A 19,834-nucleotide genomic window follows, 5' to 3' on the forward strand; every position below is an offset into this window, starting at 1 on the left:
CCGCAGGTGAGCTATAGAAAGTTCTGGAGCACAGACTTGGTCCCTATCATGTCATTTCCTCTCTTGCCTTGGTTAAGAATTCATCTCGGACACCAAGGTCACGGCCCCTGCCATGCAAATGGAGGCCCCCCGTTTCCTCAAGGGTCCCCTCTGTTCTGTAGCCGGGGGTTGGTGTGTGTGTGTGGGGGGGCTCAACGGCGAGCGCCGGGGGCCGCGGAAACGCCAGCGGTTGTCAGGGAAGTTCTTGAGCAAGAAGACCACCATGGGCGATAAAGAAGGTACATTGTGTGGACACGTGTGGAAAACATGCCATGTCCATGAACGCAATACCCTGAAAATATTTTTCCTGCTGCCATAGATAGATGAACAAAGAAACAGTCTTTTTTTTTTTTTACGTTTTATTTTTAAGATAAATATGTGAGTAAATGATTTTTTTTGTCACCACCTCTCCCCCGAGCTTCACCAATGCTGATTATAAGCATGAAAATGGAAAGCATAAAGCAGAGAGCGAGACAAAGCCAGTTAGTAACATACTTCATGGATGATGATGATGATGAGACTTCATCCAACAAGAGCAGCTTGCAACCATGGTAACTAGCATGTAATTATGAACAAGTTGAAATACAGAGCCCAAAGTCATGCAGCTCACCCAGGAATGCGATAGAAAATCAATAGTTAAATATTGTATTTGATTTGGCTTGTGACACTTAAATGCAATCATAGAATTCTTTTATCATTCAAATGAAATAAGAAGGGGGCGGGGTTCAAATATAAGGGGGGGGGGGGGACAACACATGGGGCCCCTGAGGTCCAGCCGGTGTAATCCTGCTGCTAATTGGCCCACAGCAGAGGTTGCAGTGCATTGCGTAAAAGAAAAAAGAAAAAAAAAGACTTTACGCGTGGATAATGTGGAGCGGTGCGCCTAAGTGACGCGTAATGAAGCAAAGTTTGAGAGCAAAGAGAGAAAGTGGAGCTTTTGTCAGCGGTGGAAATCTTCCGGACCGGCGCTGAAAGACGGATAGTCGCTGCTTCAGGACACACCCTCCGAGCGTTCTTTCTCTCCCTCCCTCTCTTTCTCTCTCTCTCTCTCTCTCTCTCTCTCTCTCTCTTTCTCTCTCCCTCATTGTTTGCCACATTGACTCGCCGCCAGGCTTCCTATGCGCTTGACAAATGACCAGCCGGCGCTTTTTTGCATGAGCGCACAAAGGGCAAAAAAAAAAAAAAAAACTTTACACCAACAAGAAAAAAAAAATGGGCTAGAATCGGAAGATGTTCGATTGCTTCGGGGCTTGATTGATTTGCCTTGAAGAAAGAGGGAGAGTGACCTAATTGGGATGAGAGTTCAAGTCCAGCGCGAGCCACCAGATTGGACCTTTAAAGCCGCTTAAAAGAGGAAGAAGAATCTCCGGTGGTGCGTTTTTTTTTTTGTTTTTTTTTGGGGTGGTGGTGCGTTTGCGGACGCCCACCGGCTTTCAGGAGGGACGCAGGTGTACGCACAGCGGGTGCAAATCAAAGCAGGGATGAAGTAAGTGGGCACTAGAAAAGGGTGTCAAAGATTCGGTTCGGAAGGTGGGCATCGCCGCCTCCGACACCGGGATGGAAGGCACAAGTCGGCCGGAGCTCAGAAGAGTCACCGGGAAGCCCGCCGTGCACCACCTGGCGCGGGTTGTGATCTTCCTCGTCGCGCTCGTCATGCAACCACAGGTAAGCCTGCCGATTAGGTGCTATTTCCAGCAACACTTAAAGCACACCGAACGACATTTAACACACTCCCCCATTTGTGTTAAGTTTCACATTTTACACGTTTTTTGTCATGCTGGCGGGTTCTCCTTCAGTGGCGCTCTGCCCACCTGTTGTTCTGATTCAGGGAACCGAACTAATCTTGGTTTTACTACATGCATGGATGAAAACACCATGGGAATTGCTTTCTAGCGTTATCCTGCGCAATTTTTATTAAGCTTTTTTTTATGCCTCTCAAAGAATGGACTTGGATTATGGATGTGGATTATCATTGTGCAATGTTTAGTAGAAACAGCCATTTGAAATTCCACTACATCAAGTGAAGGGTGAAAAAAAAAACCACGCCTTTCCAAAATAACAATTATCTTAAAAGTAGGCTTATAGAAATTTGCAGTTACCTAGACAAGGCGTCATTAATATTTCACCGTCGTGGTTTAACCAGATAAACAAAAGGTTATATGTGTCAAATCACAATGTTGAAATAATGAACTGGCCGATGAGTTCAACGCCCTACGGCTGCTTGACGCATCTTCTATTGTTAATAACACTCCTCCTTTGGTCTCTATTACTCAAATGCATGTTGCTTGATCGAGAGATTGATAGAAAAAGATACTGTGCTGAGTTTATACTGTGCAGCTGTCAAGTTGTGATGTGAGGAAGCTGCTCCATGTATATGTATGCATGTGGATGTGTGTGTGTGTGTGTGTGAAACCTCAAGGCCACTGCCAAGAACACTCTGGAGTGTGTCAATGCTGAATATTCCGGCATTTCTCTTGATGTATGCTCCGTAAGCTTCATCGCTGAGCAACAACACGCTCCAATCGCTGCATTCTCTCAGTTGATGGGCGTTTTTTTTTTAAATTTCATGACCCTGATGCATCTGGCAATATAGCAACAGAAAGTACAGTAAATTTTAGACCACCTAAAAGGAGGTCTAAATTGTGGCGCAAGCAACAATTTTGCTGGATTTAATTGTATTTCATTCATACATATTACAACTACATCCATTGAAGTCTGAATAACGGTAGAAATCAATTCATTGAATGCATCATCATCGTTCAAGCCCAAAGTGTCGCTTTATTATAATGAAGTGGACTTTTATGACTGTAGTGGTTCACAATGCTAACTTTCATGCAGCTGGCGGAAGAACAAAGTTCCACTTTAATGGCCTCCCAGTCGGGATAGGCGGATCTGCCACTTGGGAAACCAACACGCGAGTGTGGGTGGTTACAAGGAGTGGAGTCCCCTTTGACCTGCGAGTCCTATTTTTCAACATCTGTAAGAGATCCTAACTGGTTTGACTGGGTCAAACAGATGCTGTGGCTATGACTGGTGGCTTTTGAATTTTGTGTATTGATTTGCATGTTTTGTTTTTGAATGCTGTACTTGGGATAGCTGATTGTGTTCAGTGGTACATTTCCATGTGGGAAATTTGACGGTTGCTTTTCGCCTCCGGTTCTTTGCAAACCCCGAACGGAACATGCAGGATCAAAAAAAAATAAAAAGTGGATCGGCGCTCCTGCAGAGATGACACGGTCCGGCATGTCTCTCTGGTCCGATTGAGCGCTGACATCCCGGAATGCCGCTAATGACTCGGACACGGACGGGAGAGTTGGAAGAAAAGGAGGATGCAGAGTGATGAGCGCCACTGTAAGCTTTTGATGGAGATGAGATGGGGAAAAAGGAGCGAGGTTATGTCGCTTTGTTCGGCTATATAATTGGACTTTAAAAGTCAAAACCACAAAACGTCTTTGGTCTGGCCGCCTTACAATTCCAAAGAGAAAATTAAAGAGTTTGAGGACATTGTCGGCAACGCCATTGTCAAGGTAGACGGATAGCACACACACGCGACCCTGCTGCTCTGAAACTCTCAGGGGGTCTTATTAAGTCTTGCCTGTGTGCCATCTCTAGCTGGCAGAAAAAAAAAAAGAATGGTGAGGTGACAGTGGTGAAAGCTGAAGAAAGAGAAATGTCAGGAGCCGGTTCCCATGTTGAGAAATAAGGAGGCAGCCTCCCTTAACTGAAGAGTAAAAACTATGAAGGGTGCGGTGCGGGTGTGACACAGCGGAGAAGAAAAGAAAAGATAATCGCAAGGATTAGCTGGAACGGCAAACATTGCTCATGATGTTGTTGTTAATTCAATAAATGGTCTGTTAGTGTTATTCCTTTATGCTAATACTATTTATTACTTTTTTTTTTTTTTTTTGGTCATGTGACATTCACAGTCCCTTAGGCGCTGCGGTGTCATTTTCAATTGACAGCAAGTGATAAAATGGCCGCCACCTGAGATGGATTAAAAAAAAAAAAAAAGGGTTCATTTTATCCCTTAATACATATTCCACAAACACATTATTAATCAGAATACAGTTTTTTAACTTACTGTAAATAAATGTTTTGATTATCACAACAGTGATGCTAGTTTTGTTCGCCAATCTCGAGCATTTTACATTGCGTTTTATTTAGCATTAAGCTAGCATACCTTCAGCTACTGATCAGATTGATTTCAGAAACTTTCAGGTTGATTAAATAAAGTACTGGTTTGATCGTCTACAATACATTTGTAGACATACAATTGTATTTTATTTGCTATAAACGGAATTCTACGTTGACTGCAAATATCCACTTTTATGACATTGGTGTCTTTTTCAAAACAGAATCTTTTGAATTGTAGCTAACAGTCTCTCATTTAAAATGATAGCTCTCTCAAAACATATCATTAATTTGATTTTCTTGTCATATTCCGACAGTTTGAAGAAGAGGCCTCTTTATAATTATTGTTCTACGTCGGAACCTTCAAAGCGGAATGACACCAAAGTGATCGGGGCTCATTAAGATGTCGAATAAAGGCGCTTTCTGTCTATGTTGTTGTCAGGCGGTGCGCACAGTTGGGATGTTCGAGCTCCAGATCCGCCATTACCAGAACCCCAACGGACTCCTTCTGAACGGAAACTGCTGCGACATCCCGGTCGGCGCCGATCAACGTTGTTCATCCCGAGACCAGTGCGACACTTTTTTCCAAGCCTGCCTCAAGGAGTACCAGGCCCGAGTGGCCCCGACCGGAGCCTGCACCTTCGGCTCGGGCAGCACGGGGATACTGGGAGGAAATTCCCAGTCGCTCCACCGCCGCGGAGGAGATGATGGGACTAATGGACTCATTGTCATTCCCTTCAAATACGCTTGGCCAGTAAGTACAAGGGGGCAGAGCTTGGTTATCTGTGGGGGGTTACCACGGTAACGAGCCTAAGCTTCAAGCACAACAATACACTCAAACAAGGCTGGCTAGAATAACAATGACCCTCAGAGACAGAGTTCAGATTCCTTTTCTTTCCCTCCCTGCCAAGCGGGGCCGGGCGACAAAGGTTTTATCACTCGATCTGCTCGGGGGAAATTCCCTTTTTAAACCGAGCCACCGCACCGCTCAGGTCCATCGCGCTTAATTGACTCACAATGAGAATCGTTTTTTTGACTCCAAACATCCCGCCTTGTAAAACATCAACCCTGTTGGAAATATTTACAATGTCAATTCATCAATGAATGAATCGATTTGGGGATGGACTGCTCACATAAGTACTGACGGAGTTAAAAGTTATAAAAAGACAGTACCGCTCGGTTTAGTATCGAACCGTCGAACTGCTGACTTTTAGGTTTCGTGTTCATCTAAGTCGAGTAATGAATCTTCCGTTAGCACCGCAGTCGTTGGAACCAGGAAATGTATTGATTATTCTACCGGTCTAGCTTTTAATCAAAACACACCCAGGTCCACCAAAATGATTCCCCAATATTGCACTCGATCCATCTTTGCATTCACACAGCGTTGTAACTTTCAATTCATCTCCGTCCGATTAGCCGATTGATTATCCTCGTTAGCGTGCGTTGATTGCATTGTGCATCATCATTTTTTTTCCTTTGTGCCCGAGCCTAATTATTTGAGATCGGGTTAGATGTGAGACAACGTGGAAGTGGCCGGGTGGGTTTGTCGGGCCGGGAATGTGAGCCCCCCCCCCCCCTCCACCTCCACCCCGGGGTGAGTAAGCTCATTGTGAGGAAAGGTGAGCTCCTTCATTCCTCCTCATGAGAAACATAATTGTCGCTTTGTATTTGGATCTTATTAGCGCTTTGTCGTTTTGATTTCCTCTCGGTTCGCGACATCCTTTTATAATTTGCACATATCCTGTTTAGGCTTTGTAATTAGCCACTTATTTGGTCATCACTTTGTTTTCAAATCAACTCCCAGCTTCACTCACAACATCTGTTGCCGTCCAATTTGAGTCCGGGAGATAAAAAAACCAAAAAAACAATTTGCCGCCATGATACTGAGTACCTCTGCTAATATTTATCGACTTTTTTAGCCCTGAAAGCAAACAGCGCTAATGTGACCTAGCAAGATGGAAGCCCCGCGTGGGCTTGTCATGGTGCGTTGTCGCTGTGATCATGTGAAGCCAACCAAGACAAACCAGAAGAGAGGCGCTTTCTTTCTTTCATTCTTTCCCTCCGCCGAGTCTCTCTTTCACTCTTTTGTGCTCTAATTGACTCTCCCACGCTGGCTCGCTGCATACCTGCGTGTACGCTGATACCCTGGCGTGCACACAGTCCTGTTTGCCCCCCCCCCCCCCCACGGACGCGCCCTACCTGGAGAGCTCATGAAACATCAGTCGAGAGGAGACTGAGAAAGTTAATTCCCTTGAGGATGAGGAGGAGTTGTGTGCTAAAGAGATAACTGAACTAACTGTCACCCAATCATCTCAAGGGAAAATTTTCTAAATGATTGAATTAGTGTGCAAATTGGATTTTGTCGCCGATGAAATAAAACAAAGGAGGTCGCTGTGAAATCAAGCGTTACCTCTGTCGGTGTCACAGAAGTAATATCTTACACAGGAACGTAATTACAGACCGTGTTTTCCTTTCATCGCCAACCGATCGACTTCTTGCGAAATTTTCTCCGTTGTTCGTATAGCTTCAACCCCGTAGTGGTGTTGAGCTACTTTATTATTGTTGTCCCTTCGGATTAGAGTTGGAATCGGTCTGTGTGCTCGCTTGTGTGGCGGATGCTTGACCGGCAGTATTCCGGCTCTCATGTCGGCAAATCAATCAATCAATCAATCAATCAATCAATCAATCAATCAATCAATCAATTGATAAATAAATAAATACATTCAAAAATTCAATTAAACAAATATAAATCAAAATCAAAACAAATAAATAAATAAGATAAATACATTCTATTAATAAATATAAATATATGTATTTTACAAATAAATTGATAAATAAATGGATAAATAAATACATAAATAAATACATAAATAAATGAGCAACTGGGAATAGAGGCACATAAATGTCACCTTTTACAGGCAGCGTGATTTGTATCCTGGGACAACACAACCCCCACCCCTCCCACACAGTTTTCAGACCCCCCCCTCCTCCTCCCAGTCTATCCTCACTAATGCTCCCTCCTAAAAGTGCCTGAGTGGATGTGAAGCGACTAGACTAGACAAGGTAATTTCCTGCGAAAGTTTCCAGGGAGAAGTAGCAAGGGGTGGGGTGGTGGGGGGCTTTTGGCCAGACAAGGGCATTTGGTTGCTGATCAGGATGGGAAGTGAGAGGAGGGGAAGGGTGGAGAAGGATGCCCTGCAGAGGGGATGTGAAGAAGCAGGAAGTGAAGATGAGGGAGGCACAGGTGTTTCTAGGTGGGAGCCACTGGACTATGTCACAATAGCATTGGAACCCTAAAACTTCAATTAGAGGGGGGGGGGGGTGTTTGTTTTGCTCACCTGATGGGGCCGGAATGTCAGCCTCCACTTGATGATACTCCGATTAATATTTTAGAAATCATCAGCCGTGAAGCCACGTCTCTATTTCAAGAGGAAAAAGTCACCAAGAGAAAAACATTGATTTTCTTTTCTCTTTGCTCCTGTAAGCAAAAAAAAAATAATCCATCAACCCGACAACAATGGTGTCCTTCCTTTGTGCTTTTTATGTCGACACTCACGGTAGCCTGATAGGTTTGTGTTTTATTTTAGTTCAACAGAGTGGAAATCGATTCGGTCCCTTTTCAGCTTTTTGGACACAAACGGATGGAGATACCCCCAAAAAAAAAAAACAACAACTAGAAAACGACCTGTCAGTTGTGTTGCGTGGCAGATAACCGTGACCACCCGTCACACGCATCAAACTCTGTACGTCAAATCTGAATTTATGCTGTCAGAATAATAATGGCCGTTCCACTCATTTGCCATGTGCCGTCCGATCCGACTCGGGCAAGGCCGCTGTCATGACAACAGTCTGTCTGTGTGTGTGCGCGTCCAGTGCGTTTGCATATGTGTGAGCTCGTAATTGCTTTGGACCTCCCTCCTCACGCTCCGAGTGAGAGTTGGCAGGTGCATGAAAACACAGATGCATATTTTCACGGTCACGGAAAAAACTTGGGCGTCTTCTACACGGTGTGCACGCTTCCGCATGTTTAATTGTCAATTAGCCTCCATCTTTAGCGTGCTCGCTACACGCTAATGTGCTAAACTTCAATTCATTAGACACGCTGAGGCCTATACTTGATGCTACGATTCCCCCCCCCTCCCCCTTGCAGTAATTCAAAGCCACTGGAGCCTTAAACAAGGAATCTAATCAACCACTGCTTAAATGAATCCATAATGCAAAGACACGCCCGTGGCTCATTGTTTTGTCATAGCTTGGAAATAATTAGCAGTTGTTACTATATTTAAATCTAACTCCCTAATTATCATCAATTCAATACAATCATATCTATTGTGGGCGTTTGGAGTTATCAAATATGCTCCCCCCCCCCCCCCCCTCTCCATATATTCTATTTTGTCCGCCATTTTGTCATGTCAAAATGATTGTTCTTGCATCAATTCTTCCAAATATAGCCATCATATTTTCAGTTCATATCAGCAGTACCTGCGATAATGAAGTTAAAGCGCTCCATCGATGGTTTCTATTGTTGCGTGATTTATTTCTTGCTGTCAAATTGTGTGTTACATGCGTTGTGAAGGGGAAATTCCTCTCTCAGGGTTGGGAGTTCTTCCTGTGGCAGAGCTGTGTTTGTACAGCCTGGCTTTGTCGGGATATCCTACCCGGGCCATGTCTGAGCCGCGTGGGGGGGGGGGGGGGGGATGCTTTAATGCTGGGAAGGGTTAGTGGTAGAGCAGTAGATGTCAGGTTTATAAGGAGTCTTCTCAGATCTTCATTAAATGTGAATTTGGCCTGTCGTCAATAAAGGCTTCAATGAGAGACGTCTGCACCGGGCGCCGTAATCCGTCTTTTTTTGGGGGGGTGGGGGCTTTATCGCAGCCTCGGGGAAAAGCTAACTTCTAATTGTCTGCTATTTGATTTGAAAATCCCTCATGTGTCTAGCCTCGATGAGAAGATCTCCAGAGGAGACGTGGCGGGAAAGTTCAAATCCAGGTCTAGATGGTTTTGTGCGGAGCGAGTTTCTGAAAAGTGCGAGCGAGTGCGATGTCACGTCACCGATCGGGATTCCAGCGGATTTTCTTGACAGTTCTTTTGCCCGCTTTGTGCTCCACATTGTTGTTTTTGAACATTTTATTCGTTAATGCCCGAATGACGTCATACGGCAGTGGCGCCCCGTTTGTGTGTTTTTTGTAAAGGCGCTCAGGAAGCGCTCGCTAACCTTTTCTATTCTCTTATCAGCGCTGGTCGGGATTCATAGTTAGCGTGACCTCTGCGGAGGTTCCAAACTTAGTAAAAAAAAACAAAAAAAACTTCCCCAGACGCGCCTTTCCTGGAGAAATGACATCATCCCGACTACACACCGTAATTCCCATTTTTACTCTTTTGACATAAAAATGTTCACAACACATTTCTCAATCAATTCAAGTCATTCAACTTTCCAATACTTCAAAACATGTCTGCTTTTTTTTTTTTTTTTTTTTTTTTTTACATCAATCGATTTCGTGTCTTCATGACATAATGACATCATTTTTCAAGACCATGCTGCTTTTTTTTTTCCCCCCACGGCTATTTATTCATGATATTCCACCGTGTGGCTCTCACAGCTTTAAATTGAAAATAATGAATTTTAATGGCCGGTGTGTCACTCAGCTTTTTGCTCTCTGTTGCCCTTTAATGAACTGCTGGCCTACGCATCTCATTAACACTTCCAATCTTTGCGTGCCCGAGCGTTCGTGGGCGCTTTATCTGATCGACTTCTCTAATCTTTCCACTCTCTGATATCTCCAAGTGTTTGTTCCCCTCTCCCTCTGACCTCTTTTGTTCTCCTCATTCATCACGTATCGCAACATCCTAACAGATGATTCAATCTAGTACGGCGCCGTACAGCAGTCTGTGCCCTAAACGTTTTTTTTTTTCAATTCATATTCCTATAATAAATATAAATAACATAAACTGTTAGATTTGTTGTTGTTTTTGAACCCAGCAAGGTCTCCCGTAGCAATTTTCGCCTTCCCCCGGCCGCCCATTTCGCACCTTCCTATTTCTCCCTCATCGTCCTTCACCTCCATACAATCTTCTTCTCTCCTCCTCACAATAACAACCAGACCATACCGAAGCGCTGTGGGCGACGACGACCGTGGAATAATAACAAATGTTGGGTTTGAGGCTTTTGCGATATGCTCGCCTTGTATGTGGCATGAATGTATTCATCAGGAAAAGAGCGTGTGGTCTCTTATCTCTAATGGGTGATAAACCCTCCGAGCTCCATGTCACCAATACAAGCTGGGCTGCTATCTCCAAATACAGCTATGAATTTTACATTTTTTGAAATTTGACTTGGAATGCTTGGTGTGAGTCTAAATGGGATGAACCAATAAATCCAGCAAGCACAATTTGGAAAATAAAATGCAATTTTGTGTGTTTTTTCTCTCTTACAGAAGTCATTTTCTTTGGTTTTGGAGGCTCAGGATGATGACAACAACACAGCACAAGCAGGTAGAGTACAATTTCTTTTACTGTCTTTATTTATGCACGTATATCATTTGAGTCCATGCCAAAGAGGATAAAATGAGACCATTTGGGCAAACATGACTAATTATCACAACAAATAGCACAATTTGGAAATTATGACATATCCACAACCCAAAATGTGACCATTTTTTGTCATTATTTTTAGTTCAAGTCAGTGGTAATGATTTATTTTTGTCCCACTGGGAACAACTGTGGTGCTTGTTGTGGAGAAAAAAAAAAACGTCTGAGGTCTATGCAACTCTTGTAGTAGCTCTCATTACGTTGTGGCCACCACTGTAATGAGGTGCATGTGTGCTTGTGAAAAATGTGCCTCGATTTTTTTTGCCGTCTCTCTTGTCTCTGATCACACAAGGCTAGGAGGGCTCGCTTTTCATTTCCTGCTCATCTGCCTTGTTGTTTCTCCTCCTAATCGGGAAAAGCTGCATGACAGTCAACATGATATATATCTATAAATATCTATATATCTATATATATCTATATATATCTATATCTCTCTCTCTCTCTCTCTCTCTCTCTATATATATATATATATATATATATATATATATATATATTTTTTTTTTTTTAATTATTATTATTATTTTTTTTTTGTTCCTGTCATGCCATATATATATATATATATATATATATAGATATATATATATATCTATATATATATTTTTTTTTTTGCATTTCTGTCATGCCTCAACTTTCATCCCACCATCCTCCTCCTCTTCCTCACGGTGCCGGTGGATGATCCCAAAACGATAGCGGCGATAATGAGCGGTAGCTCTGCGCTCCCTTCACCGTTCTTCCCCAGTCTTCTCCTTGTCATTACCGTCCAGCTCCATCTGGGCTCCTGACAGCTCCCTACTCTGCCACCTCGCAGCCGACCTAACACAAGGCGGTCCTGCCTCGCTTAATCAAAGCGGATTACTGGCTGTACCTTTTCCAACTGCCCTTGATGATTCTTTACAGTATAGAGTGAAAAGGCATTAAGTACTTGGAGGACACAATGACTTTGAATAAGATAGCGCGAGTGTTATTATTCAAGGTCTATTTAAATTGGGTTCAACTTTTCATCACTTGCGATTTAATAAGCAGCTCAAAGGCAAGTGGACAATGTCAGAACAAGCCGCACTGGACTTTATTACAGTAAACTGCTAGTTAGTTGGTTTATAGCCTCATCATTTTGACTTTTAATTGAGTTCTGATTGATTTTGAATGTTCAAAAAAAATATGTGCTCAAAGATTAAAGAATTGTTTTTTTTTCTTCCACTGCTCCCTCAGATCAGCTGATTGAGCGTGTTCTTCTCTCCTCCATGTTGAATCCCGGAGAGCAGTGGCAAGCGTACCGCCACCACGGACGCTCCTTCAGCTTGGAGTACCGCCTGCGCTTTCGCTGCGACTCCAACTACTACGGGCCTTTCTGCAATAAGTTCTGCCGAGCCCGAGACGACTTTGTCGGCCATTTCAACTGCGACCCCAACGGCTCCAAGGTCTGCATGGAAGGCTGGACGGGACTTGAGTGCAAAGAAGGTCAGACTGAAGATTGTTTTAAAAAAAAAAGAAAGAAACTTCTCTACACATGCCAGCAGGCTGGATATGAACTCTGTGACCACCAAGCATTTGCTTCTGTGGTCCAAACTAAATGCAGGAAACACAAATGGAAACCGTGAAAAAAAAAAAAGTTAGTTTTAGGACATCCTGCAGCCATTAGCACCCCGCCCTCGCCTCGCCTCATCACGCTTCCTTCTCAGCAGGTTGCTGATTGGAGGAAGTTTAAAAAATTAGCTAGGGTAACTTAATTGTGATGAATTGAAGAAGGGGGGTGGGGGGTCTGTGTTATACTGCCTCCTGGTGGCTAAGGCGCAAATACCAGTGAGCAGCACAATGTCTATTGAACTGAAGCAAAAATGGCTTTTTTTTTTTTTTTTTTGAATGATTGTATTTTTTGTGTGTTTTTGCAGCCGTGTGCAGGCAAGGATGTCACCAGGCTCACGGCTCTTGCACCGAACCTGGCCAATGCACGTGAGTGTGTCACACTGTGTGTGATATTCACCCACCAACCATAACATGAGCTCCAACACAAGAGCTTCATTTAAATTCTGCCTTAATAATTCTCAGAATGCTCTTTTTTTTACTTGATGTCACTATTTTGGATGAGATTAGATGCAGGTCAATGTCACGCTGTGGCCAGTGAGCATCGTAATGAACCTTGTTTTGCAGTTGTTGTGGGTTTTTTTGTGCTTGCTTGACAAGGAATCTGTTTGGCCGAGAAGCGCCTCGAATGTAAACATGTTTTTCTTCTACCGTCTTTCTCCGTAGCTGTCACTACGGCTGGACGGGGTCTCTATGTGACCAGTGTGTGACGTTCCCCGGTTGCGTGTACGGCAGCTGCACTGAACCCTGGCAGTGTGTGTGCGACGTCAACTGGGGAGGTCTGCTGTGTGATAAAGGTACGCGTGATGGATGGATGGATGGATGGATGGATGGATGGATGGATGGATGGATGATGAACAACCATGTTCTCTCAGGCGTGTCTCTCCCCGATGAGATAACACCCTCCCCCCCTACTAAGAAGTTTCACCTCGCTCTGGTTTTCCCAGCTCACTTTTTTTTACAAAGATGATCCCAGGAGGTGGGAGGGGGAATTCGGGACCCCGGCCCCTCTGCCCGTGGGACGTTCCATTGTGAAGAGGGAAAGGCGATAGCCTTGGGTACGGCCATTGTGAGCCTGTAACTGTAGGCGGGGTCCTTACGCTGGTGAAGACAAAAGTGATGGAGATCACTGAGCAAATGTGTGTGTGTGTGTGTGTGTGTGTGTAGTTATTTGCATTGTGGGTAATGCATTTTTTTTTTCTGGAAAAGAATTGAAGGCACTTTACAATGAGGGTAAACAGCTAAGGTTTCGAAGCAGGTTAATGATATTAATATAACGTGGGCTACATTGTGTGACCTAAATCAAACAAACCATTTTGTGTGTGTGTGTGTGTGTGTGTGTCTCAGACCTGAACTATTGCGGGACTCACCAACCTTGCATGAACGGCGGCACCTGCACCAACACGGAGCCCGACGAGTACCAGTGCGAGTGCCAGGAAGGTTTCAGTGGACGCAATTGTGATATTGGTAGGTGAAAGTGAATTCATGGCACAACTGCAGGTTAAAGAACTATTCAGAATCGTTTTCACCTTGCCTAAGACTAAAAACATAATGCTGGCTGGCACCACCATGTTCTTTTGGTGATGTTTGCCCTAAACATCCATTTTGGAATTGCCAAATGAACCGAAACATGCACCTTGAATAAAATAAAATAAATTAAAATACAATCATCCTGCAGAGACCATATTAGATGCTTGTACAGTATCTAATGAAGTGTCCTGTGAGTATATAACAATTTACAACACTGCCAGTTTATATCCAACTTCCCCCCGAGGGACTAATAAAGGCCCTGTTCGTTGTCCGCTTCCTCTTTCCTCCCGCCAGTTGAACACGCGTGCGTGTCGTCGCCGTGTGTGAACGGCGCCACCTGTGTGGAGGACTCCGCGGGCTTCAGCTGCGTCTGCGCCCAAGGCTGGACCGGGCAGACCTGCGGAAACGGTAAATGGCTATCATAACACATGAGTATTGTATTTATGTCTATGTATTTATATGGATATGGATATATATACAGACATAAATACAAGACTCATATGCTTATCTATCTATCTATCTATCTATCTATCTATCTATCTATCTATCTATCTATCTATCTATCTATCTATCTATCTATCTATCTATCTATCTATCTATCTATCTATCTATCTATCTATTTGATATACAACATAAATAGAATTTTTGGAACAAAGATCCTTTCCTCCACTTTCCCTTCACACCTCATAAACTCCGTGTCTGTGCCGTGAAGCGAGAATAAAGGTCAAGAATGTTTTGGTGGAGTAACAAGCAAGCTGTCACGGCTTGATCACGCGTGGGTATGTGCGTCATATAAATGAGCGTGTGTATGCGAGTGTGTAGCTTTACTGCAGACAAGATTGGGCCGCTTGGGTTATTGTACGTCAGAGCTGAGACTGTAAACAAGCTACATCCCTGATGTTCCTCGCCATCAGGATTTGTCGGCGTGTATACACAACAAGATGTATTTTTTTATTGTTAATAATATGATAGGAGTGAGACAAGGAGATGAACAAAGAGGGCATTTAGTTTTGCTTTTGTTTGTTGTTTGAGTGACTCCAAAGCAGCTTAGACGTGGGTTATATTGACGAACAAAATTAATTAAATTCTTCTTTGTTTGTTTGGAATTGGCTGTTTGTTTGTCCGAGCAGTGTCTGGCCTATTTTTATGCAGAGTTGCGTTTAGGTTTGTGGAAAGTACTAGTTGCTGGGTTATATAATGGGGAAAAAAAGGTTATGAGGGGTAACAGGGAGGTTTTTATTAGATAGTTAAGTATGAGAAACGTAACCCAAAAAAAAGCTTAATGTGTTGAAGTTGGTGTTTTCTTTTGTTGGAATGACCATTACTGCCATCTACAGGGCTGGAGTGAAATCTTTCATGAAACTAGACAGACGTTGGAGTTTTTCTCTATTTTCCTTGGTTAATTCCCGTTTGAGATAAGTGGAAGAAGACCTTTTAACCTCTGTCACATTTACCATCTCCTTCCCCCATTGACTTCAACACACTCCCTCCCTCCTCCTCCTCCTCTATGACTGTGGAGGATGAGAAAATGGTGCGCCGCCCATGATTGCATTTATCACTGTTTGCACAGAAACCGCAGCGGCGGAAAATATTTAAAGCCTCTGAAGCGTCCACATACCAGTGCTGCATGGTTCCTAATCATACGTCAACATGCTACACACACATACACGCAAACCCACAATATGTCCACGATGCACATATTCGCCGACAGTTCACAGACATTTTCTTGTTGCAGCGCTGAGGCAGTGTGACCGAAGTCCTTGTGGGCCAGGTGCAACTTGTCAAGAGACTGCGGGAGGTCACCAATGTCTCTGCCCGCCGGGATGGAGCGGCAGAACGTGCCAGCTAGGTCAGTGGGTCAATAGTAAATCCCTTTACAGGCAAGTAGCCATGTTTGCAATACGGTCAGAATTCTTCTTACTGGGTCGCTATAACTATATATATATATATATATATATATATATATATATATATATATATATATATATATATATATATATTTAAATATTTCAATATTCGTTTTTTATTATTTATATTTCTTAATTAGCCTATCATGCTTAAAAATCTGTATTAATTGATAAATCAAAACAAGGAAATTTTTTTTATTTTTAATGCTTAGGTTTGCCTCTTTTTTTTATTATTATTTATGTTTCTTAATTAGCCTATCATGCTTAAAAATCTGTATTAAATAACAAATCAAAACAAGGGGGAAAAAAAAGTTATTTTTAATGATTAGGTTTGCCTCTTTTTTTTATTATTATTTATATTTCTTAATTAGTCTATCATGCTTAAAAATCTGTATTAAATAACAAATCAAAACAAGGGGAAAAAAAAGTTATTTTTAATGATTAGGTTTGCCTCATTACCGTGTACTGAAAAATACTAAAACAATCAGACAATATGTGAACTGTGAAAGTACATCACAGCTATAATTACGTTGGGCAAGTTTAAATGTGAAGTTCTGATGACCTTTAGATGAACTCGCACTTGATGTGAGAACAACTCATTATTAAACCTCGGGGCCTCCTCGCGTTCATTTCAACATGGAGCAAGCGTCTCCGATTCTTTCATTTATAGCTGCTAATTACACGTTAAATGAGACCTGCGGCCGCAAACGGCCAGTAAAACAGCATTTCAAGGTGATCAAATCTTCCCCTTTGAGGTGAGTTGTTCATCTTGAAGCGCAAACATCATGGAGCCTTCAGGGCTGCATTCTCACACAATGTTGCATTCATTTACACTGACAAGCATGTTCCTCCGGGCCTTTTGTGTGTTGGATGTTTCTCGGGGAGGTGCTAGTGTGTACAGTCGGCCCTACACACATTGAATCCACTTACTAGCGGCCCGGGAATTGGAACATCACATTTTTCACGGTGATGGACCCTCCTACTCAACTGTGTTAAAGTGATACATAACTCTGACATTTGATAATCCCCCGTAGCATCACACACACTTTGTAATACACACACATACACGTTGCTTTCAAAGTCAAGTGATAAATGACCTGAGCTCATTCTGTAGGTGGACCAGTGGCGTTTTTTTATGAGAGAAGAACTCGAGGGGACTTATCAGTGAGAAAGTGTACTGGAGTACTTTTCACACTGGATACGTTTTTGCCGCATTTTGAACAGAGAACTGTTGTTGCTAAGCTACTTAACAGGAAGTAGCCTGGTGTCATTTTTTTACTAGTTTATATGTGAATTAATGTCACAAAAAAATCGTTTTCTTTGCTTGTAATGCGGAGGAGGAAACTCGTGTAAGCTAAGCATATGTGGCTATTTTGCTATATTTTATTTTAAGCTAATCTTTTGTTTGGGACACTTTCCTCGTCGTCTTTTGTACAATTGAGCCAAAATGTTTTGTTGTCAATCTGAAAACAAATTACTCTGTCACCATCACAGCAGCGATTGAAAATTGATTGAAAAATGTTCCATTTGCCCACACGCAGTATCATAATGCATGACAACAGATTGATTTTTTTTTTTCTCCCTGCAGACGCCGATGAGTGTGAAATGAAAATATGCGTCCATGCCCGCTTTTGCCGCAATCTGATTGGTGGATACCTGTGTGACTGTCTTCCTGGATGGATGGGGTCAAAGTGTGACATCAGTGAGTGTGACATTTATCGACTTTACGACAACAAGCCTGCATTTTCTTTCATGTAAATAATTTGTAAATAAATATGCATTCATATGACTATTTTTCCAAAATGTATTAGGGAACAGCAGCTGCCAGAGCGTGTGCCTCAATGGCGGCCATTGTGAGGTGAGTTTGTCCATTTCTTGGAATAATTGCATTTATGTCCCCAAACTGAACTATAAAGCAACTCTTATAGGACCAGATGTCAGGATCCAGATGTTTGTGCCCGCCTGGCTTCTCTGGAAAATACTGCCAAATTCGCCTTGGTCTTTGTGATAGCGCCCCCTGTCTCCATGGAGGTCAATGCACGGAGAAGGATGAACGCACTGTCGCTTGTGACTGCCCTTTTGGGTATTCTGGAATCTTCTGTGAGGTCAGTAGAGCATTGCTTTTTTTTCTTAAAGGATTATAATCATCTCTTATTGTCATTTTTTTTAAATTTTCAGTGTGGCTGTAACAACAAATGTAACAACAAATGTAAATACCTTTTATTTCAGATTGCACTGGATGTGTGTAACCCCAACCCCTGCTCACAGGGGATGCCCTGTCATAACATCGATGGCAGGTACATGTGTGCATGTCCTGAGGGTTACCATGGAAACGAGTGCCTCACCCTCAAAAGCCCTTGTTTTGGCTCTCAATGTCCAGGTAAAATGGAAGGAAAAGGTTTTCTGTCATGCAGTTTTTAGCACGATTCTTATTTTTTTGTCGCCCCCTACAGGTGCCATGTCAGACACACAAGGTGGCATCAGTTTTTATATGGTCCTGTTGGGCGTCTTAGCATTGGTGCTAGTGTGCGGCTGCACTGCGTGTGCCTTGGTCCTGTCGCGCTTCCAGCACAAACGGAAAAAGCAACAAGCCGTCCCGCCGGAGGAGGACACCATCAACAACCAGAGGGAGTACGTCAACCTCATCCGAAATTTGGACCAACTGGTCCCACCGCCCCTCCCGCCTCCCGCCGTACCCCTAGTCCAGTCGCCGCCAGGCACGACCACCGCCGCCGCCGTTAGCCCGCACTGCTACGAGGAAATCGAGCTGACTCTCCCTCCCTCCCCGGCCCCCTCGCACTCGTCGTCCCCTGCCCTGAAGCAGGCCCACGTCCCAAAACTGGATATTTCCAACCGGGAGCGGGAGAAGCTAAACCGCTTTCACTGCACGGACAACCACGAGCTCCAAGTGTGACCCTTGAACTCTGAGGCTTATTTTATTCTGCATACTTTGCACTCTCTCGCTCACAGGGTCCACATTTCTTGTCGTTGACGCTCCTCCGATGATCTAAAGTTCCAAGAACTTTTAGTACTGGGTACTTGGTAGTTCCGGTGCTATGATAGACTTGGTTCGAAGAAGAAGAATGGCAACTGTTTATGGAGATGTTATCAACAGTATGTGGTGTGTTGTATTGGTCACCGTGAGTCTGATTTGCCATCGTAAATATTGAACAGATTTATCAAAGAAAACCGTTTTTAACACATCCCGAAAAAAAAAAATCCCACAGAATTGGGCTTTCGCTGATTTTAATTGTAAAAGGAAAAATGCTCAAGTTCATATGGATTATTATATTGGTCAGTATATGAGATGAAAAAGAATAAAAGATTTGGTGGAAATGCGCCATAGTGACCTCTGAGTGCCTGAAACTGTCAGGCCAAAATCGAAGCGGGCCATCGAATGAATGGATGATTATTTAAAGTCCAACTGGATGAATGTGAGATTATTTAAAGCAGCCAGCGTACAACATTTTCTTCTATTTACAAGAAGGAAGCTTCATTTCCAACACTCAATTCCTGGACTCAAGACGTTTGTACGTGAAAGTCGTGCTTTAAAGCCTCACAAATAATTTTTTAAAAAGCATACACTGTTGCCTGTGTTGTTTTCTGTGACGCTACCTTTTTTTCATTCTGCCTGTAAAATAGTTTGTACATAACTATATTGTAAATATTGATGCCTCCGTGGTTCAGTCTGAGAGTATCGCTCTTGTTGTTTTACTGGCGTTCTGTAATAAAAGTGCATTTAACAGTTTGGATTTGTTGGAGTGTCAACTTGAAATATTTTATTCGCTTTTGCCTTCTTCAAGGCGATTTAGCAACATCGGGGTGGTACCTGAGCACCTTCTATTGACCAGCCTTGACTAGCTGTGGCTCAAACTGACCCTTTCAAAATAATAGATGAGATACAAAACATGCTAATGAATTTTTGGATGACAGTTGGATGACACTAGTCCGAAAAAAAAAAAAAAATCTTGACATTTTTGTTTTTCCTCAGAGATGCAAGTCAGATTCAAAATGTGCTTTTGTTTTCACTCTTGCAGGTAGTTTTTTTTTTTTTTTTT

The 19,834-nt window shown here is 43.0% G+C and overlaps 1 protein-coding gene across 1 annotated transcript; it reads left to right on the forward strand.

Annotated features, from left to right (window-relative positions):
- Positions 1-808: 808 nt before the first annotated feature.
- LOC147054234 (uncharacterized) lies at positions 809-19,627 on the forward strand. The gene is made up of 14 exons (XM_085916606.1): positions 809-1,704; positions 4,613-4,924; positions 10,605-10,662; positions 11,968-12,216; positions 12,648-12,708; positions 13,006-13,136; positions 13,687-13,806; positions 14,164-14,277; positions 15,605-15,718; positions 17,365-17,478; positions 17,588-17,634; positions 17,705-17,881; positions 18,006-18,156; positions 18,230-19,627. Exons 1-14 carry the CDS (start codon positions 1,597-1,599, stop codon positions 18,688-18,690), a joined length of 2,217 nt encoding a protein of 738 aa, XP_085772732.1. The 5' UTR covers positions 809-1,596; the 3' UTR covers positions 18,691-19,627.
- The last annotated feature ends 207 nt before the right edge of the window (positions 19,628-19,834 follow it).

The sequence above is a fragment of the Syngnathus leptorhynchus genome, chromosome 7 (genome assembly GCF_054491065.1).
Source record: "Syngnathus leptorhynchus isolate UIUO chromosome 7, UIUO_Slep, whole genome shotgun sequence".
Classification (NCBI taxonomy): domain Eukaryota; kingdom Metazoa; phylum Chordata; class Actinopteri; order Syngnathiformes; family Syngnathidae; genus Syngnathus; species Syngnathus leptorhynchus.

Coding starts and splice junctions, on each gene's coding strand:
- LOC147054234 (XM_085916606.1), top strand. CDS start 1,597: ATGGAAGGCACAAGTCGGCCGGAGCTCAGAAGAGTCACCGGGAAGCCC. Junction 10,663..11,967: donor CAACAACACAGCACAAGCAG/GTAGAGTACAAT, acceptor CTGCTCCCTCAG/ATCAGCTGATTGAGCGTGTT. Junction 12,217..12,647: donor GGGACTTGAGTGCAAAGAAG/GTCAGACTGAAG, acceptor GTGTTTTTGCAG/CCGTGTGCAGGCAAGGATGT.